Source organism: Elephas maximus, chromosome 1, assembly GCF_024166365.1.
Source record: "Elephas maximus indicus isolate mEleMax1 chromosome 1, mEleMax1 primary haplotype, whole genome shotgun sequence".
Lineage (NCBI taxonomy): Eukaryota > Metazoa > Chordata > Mammalia > Proboscidea > Elephantidae > Elephas > Elephas maximus.
The window spans coordinates 31,035,372-31,062,586 of NC_064819.1; the positions used below are offsets into that span (position 1 = coordinate 31,035,372).

General features: G+C 43.1%; 1 protein-coding gene across 4 annotated transcripts in view; it reads left to right on the plus strand.

Moving 5' to 3' along the window:
• Nucleotides 1–27,215, plus strand: part of ABCC5 (ATP binding cassette subfamily C member 5) — a 115,247-nt gene that overhangs the window by 12,673 nt on the left and 75,359 nt on the right. The window contains exons 3-7 of one of the 4 annotated variants that reach the window (XM_049881471.1): nucleotides 12,212–12,369; nucleotides 19,873–20,028; nucleotides 20,708–20,855; nucleotides 25,783–26,016; nucleotides 26,180–26,353. In XM_049881471.1, coding sequence (XP_049737428.1) covers nucleotides 12,212–12,369; nucleotides 19,873–20,028; nucleotides 20,708–20,855; nucleotides 25,783–26,016; nucleotides 26,180–26,353 — 870 coding nt within the window. Of the gene's footprint in view, nucleotides 1–12,211; nucleotides 12,370–19,872; nucleotides 20,029–20,707; nucleotides 20,856–23,339; nucleotides 25,037–25,782; nucleotides 26,017–26,179; nucleotides 26,354–27,215 lie in introns of those variants that run through there. The other 3 variants (XM_049881475.1, XM_049881474.1, XM_049881472.1) reach the window with 3 other exon arrangements.

Here is a 27,215-nt window from a genome sequence, read left to right on the forward strand (position 1 = left end):
AGGTTTATGTAACGTATTTTTATACACATTGAAGTGAACGCATAGATGTGAAAATTTTTTTTTTTAAATCCACATACCACCTAGAATCTTCTTGCATCCAAGCTGCCAAAAAACAAAATTTCTTGAATAAATTTATCTTAAACTTGGGTCAGATGTTTTCAGTGTGCTGACAAAGGGAACTAATAGGGTAGGGATTGCAATCACATATCACATGATCATAACCATCATTTCTGTATCAGTTGTCGTAGAGGAAGTCTCTCAGTACAGGGCCTCCCAGATGCCAGGTATGCCTGTTATCTACCAGAGATTAAAAAAACAGTATCTCCAAGGAACAAAAGGTAAGGATACATCTGTAGCTCTTAACTGAAAAACAAGATTTCATTCACCACCGTTCGTATCCCTGTACCTGTTGCCATCAGTGGATTCCCACTCACAGCAACCACTCTGCAGTTAGATGAAACTGTGTAAGACAGAAGTCAGAAGCAAAGCACCAAGAGCAAGTTCTGATTTTAGACAGACTAAGCTAGTACTTCCTTTCCTACCCCTCACCCCCTGAAAGTTGTAAGCAAAGATGCCCAGTACACGGTTTGCCCATTACTTAGTATTGGGACAAATTTTTTCTTCTGACATACTCTTTGAAAAACATGTTTTTACCAGTCAGGTTTTCAAATATTTGTAGTACCCAAAACCCTGGTGTCTCAGTGGTTAAGAGCTACAGCTGGTAACCAAAAGGTCAGCAGTTTGAATCCACCAGGCGCTCCTTGGAAACTCTGTGGGGCAGTTCTATTCTGTACTATAGGGTCGCTATAAGTCGGAATCGACTTGGCAACAATGCGTTTTCTTTTTTACATCTGCTTGGAGTCAATTAGGGTTAAACTTATGCATTTGCACATCCACCCCTTGGGTCTTTTAATTTAATGCTTATAGCCACACACAGTTTGATGCTTAGCAGGTATTCTGTAATCCTGAAGTGCTAACAGGGGTGCCTTCTGTTGCTGTTAGTTCTTTGAGCCTGAGGTCTAAGCCTGGCAGGAATTAGGCTGGCGTTGTGTCAGTGAACATGAAGATTTACGTCTCTGACTGTGCCTGAGGCATGATTGTCCAGGCACAGCTCCCCAGCTTCTCACTGCATTGGTATCAGTTCATATCAGCACGTGGAGATCCTGTGACTCTGCCAAGCCTGTTTGTTTGTTTTCAAAGATGCAAACTTTATTTATTTATTCAGCAGTCATTTTAGCATTTTTTTATTTTTAAGATGCAACATTTATTGATTTTAGCATTCTCTGCGGAGCATTCTTCACCAGCATGAGAAGCACCAAGCTAAGTGGTCTGGGGCAATAAAGATAAACTGAGGCTAGGCCTGCCCGCCCTACCACCCCTACCCCAACAGAAGCTTAAACTCATGTATACAGATTCTGCAATTAAGGTATAATGGAAATTAATAAGAAGGAGAGAGTGCTCACATCTTTGGGATCAGGCAAGACCTTAGGAGGAGGTAGTAGTTGACTGGAGACTTGAAGAATGGGTAATTTGGAGAGCTGAAGAACGTGCTAGGCAGAAGAGTTGTGATACAGACAAGTAGGCCCTGTTGGCTTTGAGCATAACCAGCCAGCCAACCAACCAACCCTGCTGTCAAGTCGATTCCAACTCATAGCCACCCTATAGGAAGAGCAGAACTGCCCCATAGTGTTTCCAAGGAGTGGCTGGTGTATTCAAACTGCTGACCTTTTGGTTAGCAGCTGTAGCTCTTAACCACTGTGCCACCAGGGCTTTGAGCGTAAAGGATGTAAAATCGGAGCTATAAGGGGATAGGTAAGTGAGTTGTAGATGATGCGTGTTTTTGGGTAATAGGCTAAGGAGTTTGGATTTTAGTCGCTTTAAATTAATATTTTATAAAAAAAGACAAAGCTATCTGATGATTTTATAAGCTTTTTCATTGTGATGACTTGTTTTCTGCGTGTTGTTGGTAGGTGCCATCGAGTCGGTTTGACTCATGGCGTCCTGCTCTATCCTCACAGTTGTTGCTATGCTTGAGCCTATTGTTGCAGCCAGTGTGTCAATCTGTATCACTGAGGGTCTTCCTCTCTTTCACTGACCGTCTACTTTACCAAGGATGATGTCCTTCTCCAGGGACTGGTCCCTCCTGAAAACATGTCCGAAGTACATGAGACGAAATCTCACCATCTTCACTTCTGAGGAGCACTCTGGCTGTACTTCTTCCACTGGCATGCCTGGCCTAGTGCGCAGCAAAGGAGGAAGAATGAACAATAAGCAGAAGTCAGCTGAAGTTCATGTGTCGTTATATCCGCTCTTGCTTTTTTCCCGTCTCTCAGAAGTGTACCATTGGGGGAATTTTCTTTCTACCCAGTTAGACCATTTTGCCTCCAGGAAAGGTAACAAAGCAAGTGTTCATAAAACTCAGTGACCTTTACTTAGTGTTTAGTATTCTGTGTTAGACTGACCATTGAACCTTGGTTGGAGTTTTCCTCATTATTGACTTGAGCTGTTTTGGTGAGCGGAGGCATATAGCATATGTATCCTACCTAGCCATCAAGGGTGTGGGTCTCATCTCTTACCAGGATATAGGATTCTAAGGTATGTTATTATTATGAAGGAAATGTGGGCTTATTATAGAAAATTTACAGAATGCAGAAGATGAGAGCTGGAAAAAAAAAAAATCATCCTTAAAATGATCCCTTCTACCCAGAGACAACTATGTTATAGAAAATAATTTTGCCTAGTACATTGCACTGCTAGAGAATTTGACTCTAAAAGTATTTCTTTAAGGACTAAGGGTATGTGGTATGTCTGTGCCCCTGTGTTTCCAAAGTCAAAAATACGAACCTGGGTTGGCCATGCTGTTAGGAAGGAGAGCCGATGAAGGAGACTCATATTTGCAGCCTCTGCATTATTTTTCTCTTGATTGGTGCTCAGTGACTCAGCAGATTTTCTGGACAGTCAGTGTAAGGCTGAGTAAGAACACCTACCTATTTTTTTTTCTCTGTAGGCATCCATAAAGCTTTATAGGGCTCAGCCCGTCTGTTAGGCGGTGCTGGGTGTGATGCAGCACCTGGCCCGGCACCAGGTATTGGGCTCCAATAGCAGCCCCGTACTTTCTGGCAGAACCGACAACAGTGCTGCCATTGGTGCAGTGCCCAGGTGGTTTTCCTGCCTGGCGATGCACTCCCCCGAGGGATGGGTCTCCTGAGGTTGGCTGCTGCCTTGGCCATGAGCCCTCACGCTGTCAGCAGCAAGGTTGCTGCCATCTTCCTGGGAAATGCTACTTCAGGGAAATAAATGTCTGTTGGCACAAGTTGCAGGGGCTTTCTGTCAAAAGGGAAGCAAAGTGTTGGAACTAGCTTCCTATTTTTTAAGCAGTTTTAAGTATGTCTTTGGAAACTCTATGGGGCAGTTCTGCTCTGTCCTGTAGGGTCACTATGAATTGGAATTGACTTGACGGCAGTGGGTTTGATTTATTTCATTAGGGTATGTAACTTGGAAGTTACACATGGTTTCTTGGTACCACTTTAGGTAGCCTTGTGCTAGTGCATTCTTTAATCTCACCGTTCTTCCCTTCTCCCCTGATCAGAAATAAACAGGTAAATGCCAGGGACAGAAAGCGGGGCCTCTGGAAGTCTTTGCAAAGGCTAAAACTATCAGTATCAAAATTACAGATTAATGTGAAGTTAATTTGGTCCACTGAAGTCCACTAATTAGCAGAATTAAGTTGTCTGTCCCTTCCTTCCCTGCCCCCCTTTTAGAGTTAGCCTAATTGGATAGTTAGACGCTATATATACTTTAATTATTTTATTTTCTGTAATAGCTGTTCACAGAATCCAAGTTAACTCAGTTATGAGATATCAGAAGAAAACTTTAGTTTTGTCCTGGCAAAGCCTGCTTATAGAGGCAAAAAAGCAAAACAGATTCATACATGTGTGTACTTTAAAAGATGGGTGGGAGCTTGCAGGCCATGCTGCTGGGTTCCCATAGTCTCACCTCCCTGTAGGTGAGGCTGAGAGAGAAGTTTATTCAACAGGCTGGGATAGGCTGACACTCTTCCCAGGGATTTATTTCTAGAGTTAGGGGGCTCATAATAAAGCTCTTGACTTCCCTTGGAAGCATCATGGCTCTGTTGCCCACTATCCTGGCTTTCTCAGTAATCTAGTGCTGCTGTAACAGAAATACCTCAAGTGGATGGCTTTAACAAACAGAAATTTATTCCCTCAGAGTCTAGGAGGCTAGTCCAAATTCAGAGCACCAGCTCCAGGGGAAGGCTTTCTCTGTCGGCTCTAGGGGAAGGTCCTTGTTATCAATCTTCCCCTGGGCCTAGGAGCTTCTCAGCCCAGGGACACTGGATCCAAAGGATGCACCCAGCTCCTGGTTCTTCTTGCTTGGTGGTATGAAGTCCCTCTCCTCTTCGCTCACTGCTCTCTTTTATATCTTAAAAGAGATTGAAAGTACAACCTAATCCTGCAGATTACGCCCTGCATTGTTAACATAACAGCTTCTAATCCTGCCTCAATAACATCACAGAGGTTAGGATTTATAACACTTGGAAAATCACATCAGATCACAAAAGAGCAGACAGCCACATAGTACTGGCAATCATGGCCTAGCCAAGTTGACACATATTTTCAGGGGACATAATTCAGTCCATGGCACCGGCCCAGTGTGTTGGGCTGCAGAAAGACGCATGCACCAGCCGTCAGACATAAACAGTACTGACTAGTGTAGAGCTGTTGTTTGTACCCAACCTTGGGTTCAGGATATGGTTAGATTGTTTTCAGCAGTGAAACGTGCCCAAAACAATTCATGTGTTGTTGTTAGGAAGTCTATTATATATCATACAAATAGACACGCTTAGGCTTTTAGAGATAAATGCCACAGAATGGGTTAGAATAAGTGGTTATGATTGCTTGGCTTTTTTAAAAATCCCAGGAGCCTTACAATCTTCTGTTTGCTTTTGGTATTAGATAAGTATGGTGCTGAGATGCCACTTCGTTTTCTTAAGTGTTGCGTTCTCATAGTAGAAAAACAGCTAAACTGCCCAACCGTTTGTGTTTGCTTCTCGCTGTTGTCAGTGGTTCCAGCCCGTTGTCCGGTGGAGGGGGCGCATGGTGGAACCACTATGTCTTGTACTGATGCTGTGGCTATAGCCATTGGTTTTGTGTATTTTCCCCACGTGAATTGTGTCAGTAGCTGATCCTCGGCATGAGGGAAACTAAACAGCACAGCTACAGATGTGTGGTGAGATCCACATGTTCATTCACCTGCCCAAGGTGAACTCCAGATGAGTGATGGGCTCCACAAACTCATTCACCTGGCCAAGGTAAACTCCAGATGAGTGATGGGCTCCACGAACTCATTCACCTGCCCAGGGTAAACTCCAGATGAGTGATGGGCTCCACAGACTCATTCACCTGCCCAGGGTAAACTCCAGATGAGTGATGGGCTCCACAGACTCATTCACCTGCCCAGGGTAAACTCCAGATGAGTGATGGGCTCCACAGACTCATTCACCTGCCCAGGGTAAACTCCAGATGAGTGATGGGCTCCACAGACTCATTCACCTGCCCAGGGTAAACTCCAGATGAGTGATGGGCTCCACAGACTCATTCACTTGCCCAGGGTAGCAGAACTACCGCATGGTAGGGCTGAGATTAGCTGCCTCCCTGACTCCGAATAGTGGGTTCTTTTTACTGTGTTCTGTTTCCTCCCCATGACAGTTACACTCTACAATCTTGCTGACCATCTTGACTGACATGGCCACCCTTTGAAAGTTCTTAGGGAAGAGTTTGAGAAGGTTGGGATTATGTTAATAACCCTTTGGGGTCTAAGAATGTGGTGTGGACTTGGAGAGGAAATGTCCTTAATTTAATGGGGGAAAGGGCCTTGGAAGATTTTGATGTCAACTGGTCTTGGGAGGGCATAAGCTTTTAAATTTCTTTTTTAATTTAAAAGTAAATTCTAACTTCTTTTTCACTTAATTTTTAATATCTCAAGTTTCTTGAGACCTGCATCTGCTTATACAACCAGTTACCAATTGCTGTTGAGTCAATCATACAACCAAAAAAAAAAAAACAAAACCAAACCTATTTCCGACCCATAGCAACCCTAGAAGGTAGAGTAGAACTGCCCCCATCGAGTTTCCAAGGAGCAGCTGGTGGATTTAATCTGCCGACCTTTTGGTTAGCAGCCTGATCACTTAACCACTGTGCCATCAGGGCTCCGATTTTACAACAGTTCTCTTAAAAAATTTGTCTTTCTAGATGTTTGCAGAAGAGGTTTTACTTGGGCCAGAGGGGTTTCTAAGAAGAGGCTGCCTGTTCTGTATTTGCTTTAAGGTCTTGTGAAGTAGGCAGAGGGGAGGCAGAATACACCACAGGATCTGAGGCCTGTCAGTTCTGATTATGCCCCGGATGTGGCTCCCTTTGAGGGGAGCGCCAGACAGGAGAACTGCACCTTTAATCCCCTTGGAAGCTGAGAAAGACACCTCTGTTGCCAGTGGATGTCTGCTACCTCTGCGCTCAGGAACAACTTGGATGGGTCCTCAGCCCTGAGGCTTAGGGAGGCTACCCTGCTATAGCGTTTCTACCAGGGAGGGAGTGTTCAGCCTTGGGAGTGGTTTCTGGCACCTGGTATCTTGTCCCAGTGGCCTGCGGTCGCCTGATCAGCAAACATTCCCCTCTGGCAGCCTGTTAGAATGAGATAGGGCAAACTGGGGAAACAGGGACCAGCCAGTGTGGTAGGTATACAGATCCCCACCTACGGGAGGAGGATGTTAGTTAGCATGCTCGGCGGAAGGAGTACCCTCACAGGAAGTCTCTTGTGAAAGAATCCCTGTTTGCTTGTGGATTGAATATTCTCTGTTTTCCTCATTGGGTGACACATGCGTGAGTGTGTATGTGTTCCCTCACCCTCATTGGAAACTTTCTTGACAGAATCTGAATTTAATTGTCCCATATAGCTCCCCAGTGCACCCCCCCCCCACCCCGCCTCAATTGCCAGCCTCTTGGTAGGAAAAAAAAGGCTCATGTCTCTTAGCCACATAGTCCTGGGAAGGTATCAACAGCAGTGGTGTCTCATTGCTTAATGTTTTCTCAGCTCCTGAATCACACCAGTCTTTCTGCCTTGGGAATGAATCAGCTGCCACAGTGCCTTCCTGTGTGGCCATAGCTGTCTGGCCCTGGGGAGCCTTCCAGGTCACCGTGTCCTGAAAGAGCTGTAGTACGGAGACATGTATGTTCTCAGCCTGTCTCGGGAGATGCTTTATTTAAAAAGTTATTTATAAAACAGATTTGAAGCATCACAGAGTGCAAAACAATAGGGTTAGGGCATTTGGCCTCCTCAAACACATCCCCCTAGGTCAGCATATGTGAATTACTATGCTGATAACTATTTAGCTCTCTAGGGCCACCTCAGCATTATTGACATTTGGGGGCAGTTAATTCTTTGTTGTGGGGCTGTCCTGTGTGTTGAAGGATGTTTAGCAGTGTCCTTGGCCTCGCCCCTAGAAGCACCCCTTCAGTAGTGGCAACCAAAAATGTTTCCAAACATTGCCAGGTGTCCCCTAGGGGGACAGAATCACTCCCAGTTGAGAACCACTGAACTACACTTTGCAGCCTGGCAGCCACTAGCCACATGTACCTATTGAGCATTTGAAACATGGACTGTTGGTAAAGAATATTGAATATACCGTAGACTGCCAAAGAATGATCAAATAAGTCTTAGAAGAAATACAACCAGAGTGCTCCTTAGAAGCATGGATGGTAACACTTTGTCATGTTTGGTTAAGTAGAGGGGTCGGCAAAAACAAAGGAAACCCTCAATGAGATGGATTGACACAATAGCTACAACAATGGACTCAAACATACTAATGATCATGAAGGTGGCACAGGACCAGGCAATATTTCATCTGTTATACATAAGGTCACTACGAGTTGGAGCTGACTCAGTGGCAACTGTGATGGTTAAGGTTGTGTGTCATCTTGGCTGGGCCATGAGTCTCAGTGGTTTGGAAGTTGTGATGTAATTTGGCAGTTATGTAATGATATAGTCATCCTCCATTTTGTGATCTGATGTAGTCATCCCCCATTTTGTGATCTGATGTAGTCATCCTCCATTTTGTGATCTGATGTAGTCATCCCCCATTTTGTGATCTGATGTAGTCATCCCCCATTTTGTGATCTGATGTAGTCATCCCCCATTTTGTGATCTGATGTAAGCAGCCCATCAGTTGAAAACGGATTTTCCTTGCAGGGGGGGTGGCCTGCATCCAGTATGTATACAGATACATATCTTAAGGACGCATAGCATTGTGATGAGGAGCATAAACTTTTGAGCCTGGATTTAAATCCCTGCTCCTTACTCAATATTTCTTTGATTCAGTTTCCTCAGCTGTAAAATTGAGATAATAGCAGTAACTACCTCATAGGGTTGTTTTCAGGATTAAATGAGTTCACATCTGTAACACATTTGAAACAGTGCCTGGCACATAGTAAGTGCTATGTAAGTTTGCTTATAAAATTAATTTGCACAAATGTTTGTCTTACAGATAATTCTAGTTATGAGATTTGGCTATAAACAAGGAAGATTGTCCCAGCTCCCTCTGTTTATTGCTAACATCACAGGGTAGCCAGATAGAGGCGGCTTAGGTCAACAAAATAGAACTGAACTACTAAAGCTAATAGAAGTTCTCTTTTGCAACGATACTGGAGTACATATTCTATATTAAAGGTTTATTGCGCCAACTGGTGGGTATTGACTTGCTAGGAGCTTGTTGTTAGTTGTCGAATTGGCCGTGACTCATGGTGACCTTATATATAACAGATTGAAACAGTGTCTGGTCCTGTGCCATCTTCATGATTGTTGATGTTTGAGTCCGTAGCTAGGAGCTATACTTCTTAATTCCGTAATTCCAATGATAGGAATTTATCTTCAATAATCCAGAAAGTGCAGGAAAAGCCCTCTAATTGTTTATTATACTATTATTAATAAGCAAGACAACTGCAGCATCTAAACAGAGGTAGAATAGTTAAGAAGGCTCCTCAGTGGTTCATCTTGAAGCGTCTATGTGATAATGATGCAGATTGTGAGATGACATGAAGGTATTTTAGTTGACATTTAAATAATAGGTGCCAAGCCCTATAATATGCTAGGGACCAAGGATGTAAACAAGGGTAAGTCACCCTGCCCTCCAGGAGCCCTTACCAGAAGCATCCCACTGCAGTGTACAGGTGTAGGGGAACATAAACTAAACAAAACCCGTTGCCGTCCAGTCGATTCTGACTCATAGCAAACCTAGAGGGCAGAGTAAAACTGCCCCATGGGTTTTCAAGGCTGTAATCTTTACAGAAACAGACTGCCACATCTTTTTCCCTTGGAGCAGCTAGTGGGTTCGAACCGCCAACCTTTCAGTTAGCAGCTGAGCTCTTAACCACTGTGGTGAAAATATATATACCAAAATATTTGCCAGCACAATAGCTTCCACATTTACAATTCGGTGATATTGATTATATTTTTCATGTTCTGCCACCATTATCATTATCCTTTTCTGAAATATTCCACCACCATTAACATAAACTCAATGCCCCAGACAAAACTTCCCCCTTCCCCCCTCTCTCCCATGCCGGTAACTATTAATAATCTCTGGTTTCTGTACATTTGCTTATTTCATATATGTGAGATCATACGGTATTTCCCGTTTGTGATTGGCTTATTTTGTTCACATAATGATTTCAGTGTTCATCCATGTCGTGACATGCATCAAAGATTCATTTCTCTTTAAAACCGTATAATTTTCAGTCGTATGGGTATACTGTATGTTGTTATCCATTCCTCTGTTGATGGGCGTTTTGGTTGTTTCCACCTTTCGGCTATGGTGAGAAGTACTGCAGTGAACGGCGGTGTACAAGTTTCTGTGTGTGCCCCTGCCTTCACTTGCTCTGGGTGTACGCCTTTACCTCGGCTTGCTGGGTCATAGGGTAGGTCTGTGTTCAACTTTTTGAGGGGCTGCTGAGTTGTTTTCATCCACGGCTGAACCAGTTTCCATTCCCACCAGTAATGGATGAGGATTCTAGTAGAGACAACGTGTCCAATACTTGTTATTTCCTGTTTTTTTGATTATTGCCCTTCTAACTGGGGTGAGTTGATACCTCACTGTGATTTTGATTTGTTGTTAGGTGCTGTTGAATAGCTTCCAACTTACAGCTACCCAGTGTACAATAGAACAAAACACTGCTCAGTCCTCCGCCATCCTCACAATTGTTGCTATGTTTGAGCCCATTGTTGCGGCCACTGTGTCAGTCTGTCTTGTTAAGAGTCTTCCTCTTTTTTGATGATCTTCTACTTTACTAAGCATGATGTCCTTCTCCAGGGACTGGTCCCTCCTGATAATATGTCTAAAGTATGTGAGACGAAGTCTCACCATTCTTGTTTCTAAGGAGCATTCTGGCTGTACTTCTTCCAAGGCAGATTTGCTCATTTTTCTGGCAGTCCGTGGCATATTGGTTTTGATTTACGTCTCCCTCACGACTAATGAGGAAACCCTGGTGGCACAGCAGTCAGATACTAAGGCTGCTAACCAAAAGGTGGTCAGTTCGAATCCACCAGGCACTCGTTGAAAACTCTATAGGGCAGTTCTAGTCTGTCCTATAGGGTTGCTATGAAGTAGTAGGTTTAATGACTAATGAAGGAACCTTGGTGGCGCAGTGGTTAAGTTCCTGCCTGCTAACCGAAAGCTTGGCAGTTCAAACCTACTAGCCGCTCCAAGGAAGAAAGATGTGGCTGTCTGCTTTCTCTAAAGTTTTACAGCTAAATGAATAATGAAAAGATTTACAGCCTTGGAAACCCTATGGGGCAGTTCTGCTCGGTTCTATAGGATCTCTATGAGTCTGAATTGACTTGATGGCAATGGTATTATTATTATTATTTTAACGGCTAATGATGTTGAGCATCTTTTCATCTGCTTTTTGGCCATTTGGATGTCCCTGTTTGGGTATTCAAGTCTGTTTAGGTCCTTTGCCCATTTTTTGATTGGGTTATTTGTCTTTTTGTTGTTAAGTGGTAGAGGTTTTGTGTCTATTTTAGATATTAGGCCGTTATCAGATATATGATTCCCTAAAACTATTTCCCAATTTATAGGTTCTTTTCACTTTGTTGATAGAAATAACTAGTTTTTAATGTTTTATTCTGAACTCAGGAACAGTACAAAGAATTCCCGTCTACCTTTCACCCAGATTTCCCAGTTAACATTTTGCCTCATTCACTCTACCACTCTCTCTCAATGTAGGCATATATAAACCTTTTTTTTCCCCAACCCTTTGCTAGTAGGTTGGAGATACGATGCCCCTTTGCTCCTAAAGGCTTATGTGTGTTTTTCTGTGTGTTATGTACTGCACCACTTAGCTTTTCCTTGATTTGGAGATCTATTTTTTCTTGCTCTTTCACAATAATTGCTGGAAGTATTTGTGACCATGTAAATGTCACAAAGGTAATGAATGCACTTATCATTCTTACTTGAGGGAAATGAAGCTTCTGCTGCTTCTCCAACAGGAAGGCATAAACTCTGAGTTACTTTTGGAATAAACAGGGGTAGATGTGTCCAGAGTCTTGGGCCACCCTCCTTCGCCACGGTAAACCTCAAATTGCATGAGTTTTTTGTTAATTTAATTGACATTTGTGAGCTTCATAGTAAATATGTGTGACTGTGCTTCAACTAACTCATGAGCCCCTCTGCTTCAAACTGCAGGGAATTCTGGGTGTTGGAGCACTTTAGCCGGCAGCCAGGGGGAGGACCCATGTTCCTCTCTCCCAATTACTGCTAAGGCAGAGAGACAGGAACTGTGTGTACATCTTGGCTCTCTCTGCATAACCCGGCTGTTTAGCTGGGGGTGGTTGTGAACTCTTTGTCACAGAAAACAGGGAATAGAATTTGCAGTTGGCAGCAAAGTAATTGACTCTCAGTCCACACTGGGAAATCAAAGCTAAAACACATTGGTGATAAAAATATAAATTTTAAATATCTTGTTTAATGTTCCTTAGCAAGTTCCTGGTATACGAAGCTAGTGTTTCACCTCCTGACCCCTGAGAGTTCTCAGTTAAGATGAACCTGCTTTGCAGTCTGAGCTGTTCTGTCATTTAGACTCATCTCTCCCCTGTTTTTCTAACGTTCATTCACTGTTTTTGCCTCTGTTCCTATCCGTTAAAACAGTTGGAATGCCAGGATGCCTTGGAAACAGCGGCCCGAGCCGAGGGTCTTTCTCTGGATGTCTCTGTGCATTCTCAGCTGAGAATCTTGGATGAGGAACACCCCAAGGGAAAGTACCATCATGGCTTAAGTACGCTGAAGCCCATCCGGACCACCTCCAAGTAAGAGGCTCTGCTGGCTCACAACTCATCTGTGAAGCATCAAAAGCATTTTCTTTTTTTTAAATTGAACTTTAGATGAAGATTTACAGAACAAACTATTTTCTTATCGAACAGGTAGTACACACATTGTTCTATGACATTGGTTCACAACCCCACAACATGTCAACACTCTCCCTTCTCAACCCTGGGTTCCCTATTACCAGCTTTTCTGTTCCCTCCTGCCTTGTGCGCCCCTTTAGTCTTGTTTCATTCCATGCCTGTTCAGTCTTTGGCTGAAGGATGAACCTCAGAAGTGACCTCATTACTGAGCTGAAAGTGTGTCTGGGGGCCATGCTCTCAGGGTTTCTCCAGTCAGTCTCTGTCAGGCCAGCAAGTCTGGTCTTCCCTTTTGAGTTAGAATTTTGTTCTACATTTTTCTCCAGCTCCATCTGGGACCCTCTATTGTGATCCCTGTCAGAACAGTCAGTGGTGGTAGCCGGGCACCATCTCATTGTACTGGACTCAGTCTGGTGGAGTAGATGTGGTCTGTTAGTCCTTTGGACTGATCTTTCCCTTGTATCTTTACTTCTCTTGATTTTTTCTTGCTCCCTCAGCAGTCTCCCTGCAGCCTCTCCCACATTTGTTACTTCCTGTTTTATTGATTTGTGCCAGTAATGCCAGGGTGAGATGGTATCTCCTTGTGGTTTTAATTTGTATTTCTCTAATGGCTAGAGATAAGTGAGAGCATTTCCTCATGTGTCTGTTGGCCAGTTGAATGTCTTCTTTGGTGAAGGATCTGTTCATTTCCTTTGCAAATTTTTTAATTGGATTATTTGTCTTTTTGTTGTAGAGATGTTGGATTTTCTTGTAGATTTTAGAGATTAGACCTCTGTCTGATTTGTAACAGCCAAAACTTTTTTCCCAGTCTGTATGTTCTTTTTTTACTCTTTTGGTGAAGTCTTTTGATGAGCTAAGTGTTTAATTTTTAGAAGATCCCGGTTATCTAGCTTATCCTCTGGAGCTTGTGTGTTGTTGGTTGCCCTTTGTATCCTGTTAATGCTGTGTATTAGGGCCTCTAGCATTGACCCTATTTTTTCTTCTATGAACTTCATGGTTTTTGGCTTTATATTTAGGTCTTTCATTCATTTTCAGTTAGTTTTTGCACATGGTGTGAGGTATGGGTCCTGTTTCATTTTTTTGCAAATGGACATCCAGTTTTGCCAGCACCATTTGTTAAAAAGACTGCCTTTTCCCCATTTGATGGACTTTGGGCCCTTGTCGAAGATCAGGTGACCATAGGTGGATGGATTTACATCTGGGTTCTCAATTCTGTTCTGTTGGTCAATGTATCTGTTGTTGTACCAGCACCAGGCTGTTTTGACTACCGTAGCTGTATAGTAGGTTCTGAGGTTAGATAGTGCAAGTCCTCCTATTTTATTCTTTTTCTTTAACAGTGCTTTACTTATCCAGGGCTTCTTCCCTTTCCATATAAAGTTAATGATAAGTTTTTCCATCTCTTTAAAGGATGTTGTTGGTATTTGGATTGGTACTTCATTGTATTTGTAAATTGCTTTAGGTAGAATTGTCATTTTCACAATGTTAAGTCTACCTATCCACGAGCATGGTATGTTTTTCCATTTATGTAGATCTCTTTTGGTTTCTTGCAGTAGCATTTTGTAGTTTTCTTTGTATAGATCTTTTATATCCCTGGTTAGATTTATTCCCAAGTATTTTATTTTTTTAGGGGCTATTATAAATGGTATTGTTTTCTTGATTTCCTTTTCATCGTTCTCTTTATTGATGTAGAGGAATCCAACTGATTTTTGTATGTTGCTCTTGAATCCTGCTACTCTGCTGAATCTTTCTATTAGTTCCAGTGGTTTTCTTGTGGAATCTTTTGGATTTTCTGTGTACAGTATCATTTCATCTGCAAATAGTGACAGTTTAACTTCTCCATTACCAATTTGGATGCCCTTTATTTCTGTTTCTTGCCTTATTGCTGTAGCTAGGACATCCAGCACAACGTTAAATAGGAGTGGTGATAAAGGACATCCTTGTTCCTGCTCTCAAGGGTAATGTTTTCAGCCTCTCTCCGTTAAGAATGATGTTGGCTATTGGTTTTGCATAGATGCCCTTAATTATGTTGAGAAATTTTCCTTCTATACCTATTTTATTGAGAGTTTTTATCATGAATGGGTATTGGACTTTGTCAAATGCCTTTTCTACGTCAATTGAGGTGATCATGTGATTCTTTTCTTTCTTTTTATTTATGTGATGGATTACGTTGATTGATTTTCTAATGTTGAACCATCCTTGCATACCTGGTATGAATCCGACTTGGTCGTGGTGTTTTGTTTTTTTTTTTTTTTTGAGATGATGCTGAATTCTACTGGCTAGAATTTTGTTGAGAGTTTTTGCATCTATATTCATGAGAGATATTGGTCTGTAATTTTCTTTTTTGTGTGTATCTTTGCCTGGTTTTGGTATCAGGCTTACGCTGGCTTCATAGAATGAATTTGGAAGTATTGATTCCTTTTCTATGTTCTGAATTAGCTTGAGTAGTACTGGTGTAAACTCTTCTCCAAATGTTTGGTAGAGTTCTCCAGTAAAGCCACCTGGGCCAGGGTTTTTTTTGTTGGGAATTTTTTTTTATTACCTCTTCAATTTCTGTTCAGATTTTCAACAGCATTTTGTGTTAGTTTGTGTAAGTAGTATGTTTCTAGGAATTTGGTCCATTTCCTCTAGGTTTTTCAAATTTGTTGGAGTATAGTTTTTCATAATACTCTGTTATGATCGTTTTTATCTCAGTTGGGTCTATTGTAACATCTCCCATTTCATTTCTTATTTGGGTTATTTGCGTTCTCTCCTGTTTTTCTTTTGTCAGTTTCGCCAGTGGTTTGTCGATTTCGTTGATCTTTTCAATGAACGAACTTTTGGTTTTGTTGATTCTTTCTATTATTTTTCTATTCTCTGTTTCATTTATTTCTGCACTGATCGTTATTATTTTCTTTCTTCTGTTGGCTGTGGGCTTCTTTTGCTGTTGTTTTTGGTTTGTTCAAGTTGTGTAGCTAATGTTTTGATTTTGTCCCTTTCTTTTTTGATGTGTGCATCTATTGCTATAAATTGACCTCTGAGGATGGCCTTTACTGTGTCCCAAAGGTTTTGGTATGATGTGTTTTCATTCTCGTTTGATTCTAGGAATTTTTTGATTCTATCTCTGATTTCTTCTCCTACCCAGTGGTTTTTAAGCAGGGTGTTATTCAGTTTCCATGTAATTGATTTTTTTTTCCTTACTCTTCCTGTTGTTAATTTCTACTTTGATGGCATGTGGTCAGAGAAGATACTTTGTATTATCTCAGTGTTTTGGATTTTGTTGAGGGTTGCTCTGTGGCCTAAGATGTCTATACTGGAGAATGTTCCATGTGCTTTGGAAAAGAATGTGTACTTTGCATCTGTTGGGTGGAGTGTTCTATATATGTCTATGAGGTCAATTTGGCTGATGGTGCTCTTTAGCTCTTCTGTGTCTTTATAGATATTGTCCTTTACCAAGAGTGATGTGTTGAAGTCTCCTACTATTATTGTGGAACTGTCATTTTCTGTTTTCAGTGCTGTCAGGGTTTGTTTTATGTATTTTGGAGTCCTGTCATTGGGTGTGTAGATGTTTACTATGGTTAAGTCTTCATGATGGATTGTCTCTTTAATGATATACTGCCCTTCTTTGTCTTTTATGGTGGATTTTGCTTTAAAGTCTTTTTTTTCTGAGATTAGTATTGCCACTCTACCGTTTTGTGGTAGTTATTTGCTTGATATATTTTTTCTATCCTTTGATTTTTAATAAATTTACATCTTTGTTTCTAAGGCATGTCTCTTGTAGACAGCATATTGATGGATCCTGTTTTTCCATCCATTCTGTCACTCTGTGTCTCTTTATGGGTGCATTTAGGGCATTTACATTCAGTGCAATTATTGGCAGGTGTGAGTTTATTGCTGTCGTTTTGTGGTGCTTTTTCTTGTGGTGCTAATGTTTTCTTTGTTCCTCTTACTCTCCTGTGGTGACTTCCTTTTGTTTGTGGATTTCTTTTGTTTTTGTAGATTTTGTTTTTACTGAGACTTTGTTTTTCTTTATTTTGATAAGTAGGTTTGTTAACTTTCTTTGTGGTTACCTTGAAATTTACCCTTATCTTCCTAGGTTTGAACCAGTGTGTTATTACTTGGTATCACCTTGCCTTCCTCCCCATTAGAAAGTTCTGTACCTACACCGTTTATTCTTTCTTTTATTGTTCTGACATTGTTGTCATTTACAGATTAACCTCTCTGTTTCTCTGTTGCGATTCTTTTGGTTTTGGATACTCCTTGAGAGTTTATTTCCTATGTTGGTATCTGGCTGGTACAATCGTGCATCCTAGATTCAGGCTGTAGTCTGATGTTGTTTGTTCTCAGACCAAGGGACTCTGTTTAATAATTCTTGTAGGTTTGGTTTGGTTATTAGATATTTCCTTAATTCCTGATTATCTGGAAATGTCCTAATTTCACTATCATATTGGAATGAAAGTTTTTCAGGATATATTATTTGTGGTTGGCAGTGATTTTCTTTCAAGGTTTTATATATATTGTTCCATTGCCTTCTTGCCTGCATGGTTTCTGTCGAATAATCAGAGCTTAGTCTTAATTTTTAGTCTTATTGTTTCTCCTCTGTATGTGACTTTTTATTTTTCTTGAGCTGCTTGCAGGATTTTTTGTCTTTGGTTTTAGCTAGTGTGATTATGATATGCCTTGGTATTTTTTATTTTGGGGGTTTGTTGAGCCTCTTGGATGATCAGCTTTTCATTATTCATGATATTAGGGAAGTTTTCTATCAGCAATTCTTCAGTTATTCTCTGTTTTCCATTTTCTCTCCCTGTTCTCAAACTTCAATCACTCGCAGATTTTTGCTTTTGATTGTATTCCACGTAATTCTCAGGGTTTCCTCATTGTTCTGTGTTCTTTTTTCTGATTTTTTCTCAGAGTTGTATCCAAGTGTTTGTCTTCAATTTCACGATCTCGTCTTCTTGCTCCTCAGTCCTTCTTTGACACTGTCCATTTCTGAAATCTTGTTTATCTTTTGGATTTCTAATTGTTGTTTTTGTATATTTCTAGTTGTGAATTTATTTTGGTATTTTGTTCCTGTATTATTTTCCCGAATTCTTCCATTTTCTTTGTCTGTATTTTCCACGAACTTGTCTGCCTTTTCCATAAATTAATCTATTTTTTCCTCATTTTTGTCTGCTTTTTGGTTCAACTCTTGGACAGCTCTTGGACAGATTTGAATTCCCCATCAGGTAGTTCTAGTGCCTTTTCTACTGTTTGTTGGAAAGTCATCTAGTGTTTTATTTTAGACACCTACTGGAACCATCCTCTCCTGTTTTTTATGTTTTGATATTGTCTGCTGTCTTTGGGACATTCAGTAGTTATTTTTTTCATTTCTTGATTATAGATTTGTTTGTTTCATCCTGCTTTTTTTGGTTTATTTGGTTATGTCTGCGCAGGTAGGCTGTGTATTCTTTGTTGTTTGCTCATCTGTAGTCGTGATACTTTTCACCTCCTTGTCCTATGGGCAGGGCCAGTTACTCAACTATGGTGCAGCAGGGCAGGTCCAGCTGAAGGGGAGGGCCTGGGATGGGTTGTTTGTGGCGTGTACTAGGGCTGACAGGGCAGGCCAGGAATCAGCACCAGGCAGATTCCAGTAGACTGTGCCCATGCTGCTCAGAGGTGTGATGTTCAGTGCACAGTGCAGGTAGGCAGGAAAGAGGGGGGATGTTGTGATGTATGGAGCTAGTATGGTATGGGAAAGGGGAAAGAGAAACAGGAGCCAAAAACAAACAAAGGGGAAAAAAAAAAAAAGACAAAGGGAGCTTGCTATTGGAGCGGAGAGATGAGAACCCGAGAAATGGAGAGAAGTAAAAAGAAAAAAAAAAAGAAGATAAAAATTTGGAAAAGAAAAAGCCCCAGGGGTCCCACCAGTGTAAGACCTGGGAAGTCTCCCAGCTTGTGCAGTATAGCCTGGCTAGAGTGGGTGTAGATGTCACACAGCACCAGGTATTCAGGAGACAGGAAAAGAATGTAAATATAGACAGACAAGAACTGGGAAATGAAGAAAGACAGAAAGGGAAAAAGAAAGAAGAAAAAAATTCCCCCGGGGATCCCACCTACGTGGCTGTGCAGATTGGAGGAGTGGCTCCCAGGCTGTGCAGTGCAGCCTGGCTAGAAGGGGCTCCCAAGTGAGAAAGGAGAAAGAAAACAAACAAAACAGAACAAAGCAAAACAAAACAAGCAAAAAAAAAAAAAAAGCCCCTGGGATCTGACCAGCGTATTGTCATGGGCCTCCAGTCAAGCAGAGCTTCACGGCCTTTCAAGAAGAAGCAAAGATGGCACACAGAGCCAGGTGTTCAAGAGAAAGGAGGAGGAGGTGGTGGGAGGCACAGAAGAAACCAAAAGAGATGGAAAGAAGCAACACTAGCTCAAGGACATAGCCAGTGTGGACTGGGCGAATCCAAGCGGCCCCGGGGCAGAAGTGGTTGCCTCCTGGCCGAGAGACTGTGGCTCGCTGGAAGCAGAGGAGGCCAAAGCGGGAGGGGAAAAAGGGTGGGGTTTAGGAAAGCATATATTGCTCATTACTGGGTGCTCTGTCTCCCTGCTGGGAACTTTGTGAAGCTGCTTTCCCGTACTCCTTGTCCACCGATCGGCGATGTGAATGGGGCGAATCCAAGTGGCACGGACGCTGTACGTTCCCGCCGTCCGGGCCACTGCAGCCAGCCAGGAAGCTCGGAGGTAGGGCAGCGGGGAGAAGATGGGGGATGGGAAAGCATGTATCGCTGGTTACCGGGTGCTCTGTCTCCCACTGGGAACTTCACGAAGCTGCTTTCCCGTACTCCCTGTCCGCCGATCTGTGATGTGGGTGGGACAAATCCAAACGGCATGGATGCTGCACTTCCTGGCTGGCTGAGCCACCGCAGCCAGCCAGGAAGCTCAGAGGTAGAGCAGCAGAGAGAAGATGGGGTGTGGGAAAGCGTGTATTGCTGGTTACTAGGTGCTCTGTCTCCTGCTGGGAGCTCCGTGAAGCTGCTTTCCCATGCTCCCTGTCAGCCCATCTCCAACAGGAGTCCAAGATGGCGAATCCTTGCTGCGTTAGCTGATAAAGAACCTCGGCACATATCTCTCCTCGCTCTCAGTTCTCTGCAGTTTCTTATTCCATTCGGTGTATGGCCGAGTTCTTTATCTCTTTATTTGACACTTTGGGTTCCAGGAACATTGTTTGTCTCTGTTTTACTTAGTTTTTTGGGTCTTTGCTGTGGAGGGATGGTGTGGTGCTTCTGTGTATGGCTCCATGTTGGCCGAAAGTCAGTCAAAAGCCTTTCTGAAACTTTGGGGCTAAGATGAGACCACTTGGGGAGACCTGTTTTTATTCAGGAGCTCTGTTTTCTAAATAATATAAATACTGGGCAGCCTGTGTGTTGAAAGTTTCATAATTGGGTTTTCTCTCCTTAGGCATCAGCACCCAGTGGACAATGCTGGGCTCTTCTCCTGTATGACTTTCTCTTGGCTAACTCCTCTGGCCCGCATAGCCTACAAGAAGGGGGAGCTCTTAATGGAGGACGTGTGGCCTCTGTCCAAGCATGAGTCTTCCGATGTGAACTACAGAAGGTAGGCGTCTCCGATCCACCCTCTCCTACTACTGGATACGTAGGGCCTAAGCTAGGCATGTGGGTCCAGCAGTGTGAAGTCCACAGCTCAGTGTCCTTTTAAGATCTGAGCTATCCTGTGGAGGGAGGGATGCCTGGGGATGATTTTCTCTTTGCTCTTCTTGATCTCCTATATCCGCTTTAATCCTGTTTTAACCACGGGCTTTCTCTCTCTCTCTCAGCCCCGCTTCTCTTCCTGAGTCTGCAGGGAGATTATGTTGCTGCCTTGTGACAGAATACATTTTTGTGGTAGCTAAATGTCATGATTAAGCTCTAGTTTACAACCTATGTTTTACTGCAGGATCCTTCAGAAAGGGTTGGGGACCCTTGAGAAAGGAAGTTCTTATCCACAAACAAATTTTATTGAGAGACAGTTTTTCTGGGTGGAATAAAAGACCTTTGCTCTTACCCATTTCCAAATCCTGAGAGGCTCCCTATTTATCCAGAGTAAATACCCAGCTATCCAAGAAAGGCATTTGTTTCCAGGCCTGTGGAGGTGGTGACTGTGTATGTAATTTTAGAGGAGAGACTTGTATGAATGGCTTCAAAGCCTGGAGACCAAAAGCAATGGCAGGAGGGAAGCTAGGGCATGCCTTTTCACCTGTGGAGATGTATAATGGAGGACATATGCCCTTGTTAAGACTAGAGAGACTGTGGCAAGAAGAACTGAATGAAGTTGGGCCAGACGCTGCTTCCCTCCGGAGGGTTGTGTGGAACTTCTGTCGAACCAGGCTGATCCTGTCCATCGTGTGCCTGATGATCACGCAGCTGGCTGGCTTCAGTGGACCAGTAAGTTCTAACCATCCTTTCCGACAGTCTCCAGGGGCCCGGCCATGGCCAGCTCTAATACTCTTGTTTTGTTGCAGGGGTTTTGTGCTCACCTTTGGGCTAGTTAGCAGCCTTAGCGATGCCTCTGGGTCTGTTGAAAGGGAACAATTGACTTTGGAGTTTTGGTGGTTTGCCAACAGCTAGAAGGAGATTTTTAGAAGGAGAAGGGGGCCGCGTTGCCAGTGGAGAAATGGAACTGGCTTGCTTTTCCGGGGCGGAGGTGAAACTGAGCTGATTCTGGTTCTGAGCAGGATTGTGCTTCTTCCTGGTGTGTTGACGTGAGACGACAGTCTCGGTTGGGGACAGCTGCGTCTCGGCAGTGCCGTGAGTGGGCAAGAGCAGCGTTGTACGGCAAGGGTGGCAGGCTGGCTGTGGCCATGTACGGAATGACAGCGTGGCCCATGGAGGCAGAGTGACCGCATGTTGTTTGATGGTTCTGCGGCGAGTGAGCCCTGAAGAATTTAGAGGGCTGTTGAGGGTTTTAGAGCCTGACCTGAAGTCAGTTAAGTTTTGGTTTATAGTGTAAACTGTGTGGTGAGAGTGGGAGTGGCGGTGTGGTTTTTTCCTAGTCTGTGCTGAAGCAGAGTAGGTAAGAGAGTCTTTGACATTCATGCTGCTTTCTGGGCACTTGTTTCTCACACCTGCTGTGCTGCCTCACACTCGAGACTTTGATTAAACCTGTTGTCTACACATTTGCCTTGAGGCATTGGAGCAGTAGCACAACTTACACTGTGCATTTTTCTTGTGTGGGTAAGCTGGAGGTACATGGTTTTGGTAAGTATATACCTAAGAGGCATGGTAATGAGGTTAAACTAATGTACAGGGTTTTATTTTTTGTTGTCTTTTTTTTGTGTGTTTTTTCGAGGTTTGATGCCTTTTCAAAGTTTTTATCTTTTTTTCTGAAGCAGAGAACACTACTTACTTTTCTGGTATTGGGTTTCTATATTAATTGACTAACTAACATACTTTTATATAACTTTTAAGCAAGAGGGACCTTGTAACAGTGCTATGTAATGTTATGTTATTGTCCAAAATAGCAAATGTTTTCATAGGATCAGCTTCCCCCAAGAAGAGCTTCTGTCATTGTTTCACTACAGGGCTGGTGGCTGCTCTGATCATCCATAGAATTCTTTCAGCTGGGTAGCAAGGTAGAAGGCTTTCTTGATATGGTGATCAGGGGCTTTCTTGATTCCATTTGGTCAGTGCAAGAAATTCACTGACTCCTTCCCCCCTTCAAAAAAAGTCTATGGATTGTTGGGATTTTGATTTTTTTCTTGGGGAAAAAAAAAAGTTAGCTATGCATGTTCAGCTTGGTGGCTTTCCAGTCACTCCCTTGAGCATCTCCATATTCCTTACTGACTCTTTTAAGGTGCAATACACTGGGATACTAATCTCTAGGAAGTTCCTCTAGATTCCAGGGAAAGCTGAGAGCCTTCCTTTAACAGGAAAACAGCAGCATGCTTTTGCTTCTCTTGCCCTTGGGGGAAGAGCACCTTAAGGCCAGTGTTCTTTCATGAGATCCTGTCCTAGAACAATCACGAAGGCGATGAAAGCAATGAGCCTGTCCACAGTCTCTTTTTATTGATAAAAGCCTTAACAGTGTAACCAGTGCAGACTTTTTTTTTTTTTTGGGAGCTCTGAATCTAATGAATTTCATCTTAACTGGAAATTGAAGAGCCAGTCTGGTTTAGAGATTAGTACTGGCAATGAATGATCATACCTTCTATCTCTGATTTGAATCTTTTAGAGGGACATCCATCTTAGATTTTTGCACATTTTCTCACCTGGCTTAGTCCGTTCTTACAGAAATGTACGAAAGGACGGAGACTCCCCAGAAATGGGCTCCCCAAAAATGGCATCAATTTTCTTATCCCTTCTCAGAACTCACTGAACTTTGGTAGCCATACCCACAACAAATGAAACACAATCAAGTTATTGTTTTGGTTTTTTGTTTGTTTTTTAAACTGTCCAGCTGAGGCTGAGCATTGAAGCATCAAAGTGATCCCAAGGTTGCTCTGATGCCAGAGGACCAAGCCCTCTGTTTAGGGCACCCAGGGGTCACGGTAACGTTCACAGAGCACCAGAATGAATGGGTATGGTCCCAACCCAAGATGAGCAGCCAAATGGCTAAACTTGCAGAGAGGTGCTTTGGAACCTTCTTGGATTAAGACAGTTTTAAAGGACCAGGCCTGACCTCTGATTTGTGTGTAGAAAATTAGCACCTGCCTGTAGCTCTGCAAGAGAGGGCTGCCCCTGCGGTGCTCTCTCTTGGTGAATGCTAACTTTCCCAGAGGGCCTTTTGGGGAAAGGACAGTGAAAAGCCCTTTAGAGAGGTAAGTTTCCCACCCTTCCGACCTCTCTCCAGCTGCAGCTTGCTTGTGCTGTCAGGATCTGGATTTGGGGGGAGTCTCTGTAGTGGAACCAGTGACAGAAGCTGTTCTTTAGAATTTTCAGGATGGCTGTATTCTGCGGTCAGAATGAGAGAGTCAAGCTGGGCAGAATCTCTCGCCAAGAGTTCAGGTAAGGTAAAGTTTCTTCACTGGGAATGCATTCCACAGCCAGACAGATATGCTGACGGTCTCAAGTTTTCTCCCAGTTTGTTTACATTGAAATGGTTAAACTTGTAACTTTTTAAAAACTAAGTTTTGGTTGGATTTTTTATGCAAACCTCTTTTTTTTCCCCCCTTCTTTTCTTTCTCCCAGACAAAATGGTTTGAAATGTGATTGTTTTCTTAAAACCCTGTGTGTTGGAAATTCTTTAATCTGCTGTTTGCTCTTTCCCCCCTTTGAAAGTTTTACCTAGTATAAGCATTCATTCTGTTTGTCACCTCCCCGGCCTGCTCCTCCTGTCTGGGAGGGGCTAACGCCATTACCCCGTGCTGAAAAAATGGCACTATAAAGAAAGGTCTGGGAAGGAAGGAACCCAAACCAACAACCTGCTGTCCTTTCACGCCTTCCTTTGGAGACTGGTCCATCAGAGCCGTGGTGTGTGAGAAAATGCTTTACTGCACCTCCATCTTACTGAGTTGCTTCACGTGAGGAAAAGAGGGCTTTGACCCTGCCGTTCAGTGACTCAGTGCCACATTTTGGATTGCATACTGGAAAAGAAGCCAACCTTCTTGCTAGTAGACAACAACCCAGCTGCATACAGTTGTGACCCACACAATGGATACACACCTAAAAGTCTGAGGCGGGGGGAAAGGTGGAATGCGATAGTTCTTTAAGTCGGAAATCTGTTCAATCAGGTTATTTACTGGGACTTGACATAAATCTGATTGGTGGGGGTCTCCTAGAATCCAGTGGACATCTGGTATTACTTTACTCTCAGGAAAAAGGAGAATAGGCAAAGCAACCCAGAGAGAATCTGTGTTCTGGAATGCAGCGTTAGCTACCTCAGGACACTTGGCATCTGGCCACCAGTTTTGTCTGTCATTCAGCACTGGCTTACAGCTGCGGTAACCTTTGCTATACGGAACCGGGGTAGATGGGATGGATGGGTTTCTTACTGAGTTAATTTTTTTTTTTTTTCCTTCCTTCAGGGTGGGGGATCAGTTTGGCTTTCTTTTGTTGTGGTTTGTTTTGTTTTATTTTTGGCGGAATCAATCTTAGCTGCAAGGACTTGCAAAGACTGTGAAGGATGCTGCAAGTTTTTCCTTGGGGGCTAGATTTTTGTATTCTGTCCGGAGCAGAGGCAACTCCTCACAGCCTAGCAAACCCCTAGAGCCAGTGATTTTAAACCGAGTACTTCTTTGCGGGGGGGGTTTCCGTTTTGTTTTATTTTTTTTTATAATTCTCTTTCTTTTATACTACTTCTTTAGCTCGAGGTCTTTATTCCTAGAGAATATCGACTCCATTGCAGAATCGTTGCGACTCCAGGAACCCTAAACCGATTAAGTGCTCTCAGCTTGATGTACTACTTCGGACTCTGGAAATAGATGTTGGCTCTGTTCTGTATTTCCACTGTGTGTAGTTAAAACGGAGGCCAGATGACCTGTTAGATGGCCGGCCGTGTATAACTCGACTCTGTACGATTCCATTGTATGTTAACCACAATGCTCCTGCTCTTGTATAGTGTTTGTGAGATGCTCTTTGAAGATGGTATTTTATTTTTTTGATTTTCAATAAAACTACGTTACCGCCCACCTCCTGGTATTTAATGCTGTTGCTGAATGTGCCTTGTGTGAGTGTCTGCCCTGGCGTTGCAGGACCTCAGAGCTGGAGGTGCCACTTGGTGGTTCTTGGGGGCTGGCTGCCTCCCCTCTCTGCAGGTGGTGGTAGACCTATGAGGTAAAATGTTTTTGTTTTGGGGAGGGAGCGGGGGGTGGGGTGGGCCCATGGGGAGGGTGTCTGTATTCCTGATAGTCTGCTTTGTTTGCTGTCTTCTGTGCCATTAAACTGCCGATGTTTATTTTCAGGAATATTTTGCAAATGCACTTCTCACCCTTCCCCAGTACAACTGTAGGTACACTGTTCGTTTTTCTCAAATAAGCACGTTTGAAACGATCTGAAAAAAAAAGGTCTTAATTTCACTTAAAGAAATGTATCAGTGTGTGGACATACCGAAATATGTCAGATATAGACTTTTGATGACCAAGCGTTTAAAATTAACCTCAGCTCACGGACAGGTTTATGTTACGTTAGAAAGAGTCATGGTCTTGACAGTGTCCTTCAGGAATAGAGGCTCAGATAAGCCCCACCTCCTGCGAAATGCCCTAAGTAAACCACAGCAGGCAGGTTGTCAGTACTGTCTGGTCCTCCAAGGAGGCTTTGCTTGCACGCTTATCACTGTACAGTGGAGCGGCCTGCTCTTTCTAACTTAACACAAAACTGTGGCGCTGTGTGTGGGTGCTGTGGAGATGTTGACAGTGGTGTGTGTTTCTCCCTGTAGGCCTTCGTGGTGAAACACCTCTTGGAGTACACCCAGGCAACAGAATCTAACCTGCGGTACAGCTTGCTGTTAGTCCTGGGCCTCTTTCTGACAGAAATTGTGCGGTCTTGGTCGCTTGCTCTGACCTGGGCGTTGAATTACCGAACTGGTGTCCGTTTGCGGGGGGCCATCCTAACCATGGCATTTAAGAAGATCCTTAAGTTAAAGAACATTAAAGAGAAGTCTGTGGGAGAGGTGAGTGAGGGAGGAATGTTTGCTTTAGAGCAAAAAGCAAGTTGCCAGCTTGAGCTCCTTCTTTCCTTTGGTGGGTGGGAGGGCCCTGCTTTGTCCTTCATCCTCTTGAGACAAGTGACCTGCATCCTTGCAGGGCCGACTCACTGCGTTTTGTGTCCCGCAGCTCATCAACATTTGCTCCAACGATGGGCAGAGGATGTTTGAAGCAGCCGCTGTTGGCAGCTTGCTGGCTGGAGGACCTGTTGTTGCCATCTTAGGCATGATTTATAATGTAATTATTCTGGGACCAACAGGCTTCCTGGGATCAGCTGTTTTTATCCTCTTTTATCCAGCAATGGTAAGTAAGCCTCCTGTCTTTATCTTGGCAGCTTCTCTTGGGAGATGAGTTCCTTCCATTGAGTTCTAGTAGGCATCACTGAGGTATCACATCTCTGATTGGAAATTTCCTCAAAGCAGGTACCAGGTTTGGAAAAGTCTGGAAAGAGGACTCAGTGCTCAGTTCATACAGGCAGAAGTTTGACTTGAGAGGAAGTGAGTAAATAAAAGCGGTGGCTCCTAATGAGATGAAAAAAGAGAGTCCACATGAGGGAGAAGGCCACCAAGTACTCCCAAGTAGCACAGGAGTGTTTGAGTTACTCCATCTTGATATTATTATTTTTTAATTTTTTTTTATCATACTTTAGATGAAGGTTTACAGAGCAAACTAGTTTCTCATTAAACAGTTAATACACATATTGTTTTGTGACATTGGCTGCTAACCCATGACATGTCAATACTCTCCCTTCTCGACCTTGGGTTCCCCATTACCAGCTTTCCTGTCCCCTCCTGCCTTTTCGTCCTTGCCCCTGGGCTTGTGTTCCTGTTTAGTGTTGTTTTGTTTTATGGCGCTGTCTGATCTTTGGCTGAAGGGTAAACCTCAGAAGGGGCTTCATTACTGAGTTATAATGGTGCCCAAGGGCCTACTCTTGGGGTTTTTCCAGTCTTTGTCCAACAAGTAAGTCTAGTTTTTTTTTTTTTTTAAGTTAGAATTTTGTTCTACATTTTTCTCCAGCCCTGTCCAGGATCCTCTATTGTGATCCCTGTCAGAGCAGTCGGTGGTGATAGCTGGGCACCACCTAGTTGTGCTGGACTCAGTCTAGTGGAGGTTGTGGTAGTTGTGGTCCATTAGTCCTTTGGGCTAATCTTTCCCTTGTGCCTTT